Source organism: Phaethon lepturus, unplaced genomic scaffold (assembly GCF_000687285.1).
Source record: "Phaethon lepturus isolate BGI_N335 unplaced genomic scaffold, ASM68728v1 scaffold24262, whole genome shotgun sequence".
NCBI lineage: Eukaryota > Metazoa > Chordata > Aves > Phaethontiformes > Phaethontidae > Phaethon > Phaethon lepturus.
Window position 1 is genome coordinate 6,615 of NW_010525891.1, and position 3,011 is coordinate 9,625.

The window sequence follows — 3,011 nt, forward strand, 5'->3', positions numbered from 1 at the left end:
GTGGTTGGGGGGGGAAAGCTCTGGCCCCCAGCGCTGGAGGCCGAGGAAGCCGAAATAGACAGAGGACGCAGAGAGCTGGGCATCAGAGATGGCTCCTCCTTCCATGCCCAGGAGAACGGCACAGCCTGGGGGTGCGGGCGAGGGAGGGCAGAGTGGGGACATCAGCACCAAAGAGAGACAGTGACCAGGGAGCAAAACTGGAGGGTCATTTGCCTCTTGTCTGGGGACAGGGCAGGAGATGGAGGCCAGCACTAGGACCTGCCTGTCCCTCATGTGTTCCCGTCCTCAGCTTTCAGCCAAAACCACACTGTCCACCAGCCCCCCTCACAGCACAGAGGTCTGGCGGGGGAAAGGGCTGCTCTGAGGGCCTCCTACAGAGAAGACAGCATCTTCCCGGGCGTGGTCCCTGCATCAGGACCAGGCTGGCCGGGGTGCAGCTAAGGGGCAGCCGGCACACAGGCACCCACCGCTGCCCTCCACATCCCCTAAACCAGCTGGTGAGATCTCTCCTGGGCATACTGGTGACGGGGGACAGTGCAATGGGGAACAGGGAGGAAAGGGATTTCTGTACAGTTGGTGCCAGGGACTTACGGACATGGCAGGTCTTCCCCAAGAATGGAGAAGGACACTTGCAGGTGTAGTCGCTGTCCAGGTCCAGACAGGTGCCTCCATTTTTGCAAGGCTGGGAGTGGCACTCATTCTTGTCTAGGAGACAGAGGGGGGGTGGCTCAGGAGGTGACCCCAGAGCCAGTCCCAAGGAGGAGACACCTCATCCGGTGCAGCAGGAAGAAGGGAGAAGCATTCCCTGAGTAAGAACCACGGCACCATCCCTGCTGATACGGTGGCACAGGTTGAAGCTCTAACCCAAGGAGCCACCTAAGCTGTGTCCCTGCTGACTGCAGCCACATGGGTGCATGGGGACATGCAGCCACGGCAAGGCTGGGAGCCCGTGCGGAGCAGGCTGAGCCTCAAGGCACCCCTTGCCCCATTACTCCAGGCACCGTGTCCCCTCCGGAGATGCAGAGCAAGGCTCAGACACCGCCACGTCCCTGCACCATGGTCCTTCCCTCTGCCCTGCGAGGTCCAAAGCAGCCCACAGTCCCTGACAGAGGCCACTGCCCGAAGCAGCCACAGCTGCAAACAACCCCGGCGGTCTCCCCAGACCCCCGGGGGTCCCCAAGCCTTTAGCAGCAGAGCAGTCCCCCCCAGCCCCCCACCCTGCTGTACTCACTGTTCTGGCAGTGCACCCCATCATACCCCGCAGGGCACTTGCAGATGTAGTCGGTAAAGACGTCCCCCCGGTTTGGGACCAGCTGGCACTCGCCGTTGTTGTGGCAAGGATTGGGGTGGCAGGGGCCTGGGGCAGGGGAAAGGCAGGGAAATGGCTTTAGTATCAGCACAGGTGGAGAATAAGAGCATCCAGTGGGCTCTGGCTCCCCAAAGACATCGCATCCCCTCCAAGTGATGGAGGTCACTGCACCCCTGCTTGGATCTCCCCTCTACATGCTCATCAGCAGGGCTGGATCCCAGGACGAGACCCCAGGGCCAGTGCTGCAGGGCCACAACGAGACATGATGCCACACTGCAAGGGTCCTGGACCTCATGGAGCCCCCGTGATGGGGTCAGCACCTCACCTTTCTCCGTCTCATTGCAGTCAATCCCAACGTAGCCGTCGGGGCAGATGCAGAAGAAGGGGGTCTCATTAATCCCGGTCAGGCAGGTGCCCCCATTCTGACAGTGGTTCACATCACAGAAGTCACCTGGAAGCAAAGTCACGTGTCACTGCAAGCCATTCCTAAGGCAGGCATCCACCAGTGCCCTGCGGATGCACACGGAGGCATCCCGCAGGAACTGCTCCCCTGCGGATGCTGCGGGGAGGGAAGCATGCGGCAGGGGCCGGCAGGACCGGCTGCCGGATCCTGTGCGGGACTGCCGGTGTTCAAGAGCGATGGTTGAGACCAGGAGCATGAGAGAGCAGCCAGGACCTGCCCTGCGCTGGCACATTAAAAAAGGGGCTTAACAGAGCCTGTATGTCAAACCGAAGCCTAGGGGAAAACCAGCTCTTCGGTGCATCAAACGTTTCCAATGCTCAGCTGGGAAGTGGGTGGCCAGGCTGGGGTTCGCTTGGGCGTGAGAAGGACAGGATTATTCGAGGGAATTGGGCTGGTCCCATCATTGGGTTTTGCTAACAAAAGTTAGTACTCGTAAGACCAAAAAAAACTCATTGTGGCGCAGCCTGCACACCTCAGCTCCCAGATGCTGGAGACTGGCGAGGAGGGAGCACAGGGTTCCTCCCTGCATGATGCCTGCCAGAACTCCTTTCATTCCGAGCACTCTCCGAGCAGCTCCCACCAGGCAGCCCCAGCCCACAGGCAGGTCCCCCCCAGGCGGCTGGTGGGGCTGCACTGTCCTCCCTGTCTGTACATCCACCTCCAGCATCTCCCACAGTATTGGGTTTACGTGGTGAGGCAATGCTAGCTGGGGGACTGCAGGGGTGGCTTCTGCTAGAAGACACCAAGAGCTTTCCCCAGGTTGGGGACAGCCAGTCCCAGACAACTCCAAAAGAGACCCACTGCTGCCCGAAGCTGGGCCCACCACTGACGCTGGTGTGGCCTCTGTGATAATATATGTTAAGATAAGGTAAAAACAGCAGCCCTGCAGCTGTGGGAGAGGAGTGAGAAAAATGTGAGAGAAACAGCCCTGCAGACACCCTAGGCAGAGAATAAGGAGCAGGAAGAGGTGCTCCAGGCACTGGAGCAGATTCCTCTGCAGCCTGTGGAGAAGACCATGGTGAAGCAGATTGTCTCCCTGCAGCCCACGGAGGACTCCACGCCGGAGCAGTCTGTTCCTGATGGACTGTACCCCATGGGAAGGACCCACGCTGGAGCTTTTTCATCTTATTTTCTCCTCCCTGTCCTAGCTGAGGAGGGGGAGTGAGTAAGCAGCTGGCTGGGCACCTGGCAGCCAACCAAGGTCAACCCACTGCACCCATCAACCTTCTGCTCCCTACT

At 59.9% G+C, this 3,011-nt stretch overlaps 1 protein-coding gene across 1 annotated transcript in view; it reads right to left on the minus strand.

Moving 5' to 3' along the window:
- Positions 1 to 1,760, minus strand: part of LOC104617555 (lactadherin-like) — a gene marked incomplete at its 5' end in the record, with an annotated part of 6,185 nt that extends 4,425 nt beyond the window's left edge. Inside the window, 4 exons of the mRNA XM_010282906.1 lie at positions 24 to 125; positions 592 to 705; positions 1,232 to 1,357; positions 1,635 to 1,760. Coding sequence (XP_010281208.1) covers positions 24 to 125; positions 592 to 705; positions 1,232 to 1,357; positions 1,635 to 1,760 — 468 coding nt within the window. The remainder of the gene's footprint in view (positions 1 to 23; positions 126 to 591; positions 706 to 1,231; positions 1,358 to 1,634) is intronic.
- Between the last annotated feature and the right edge of the window lie 1,251 nt (positions 1,761 to 3,011).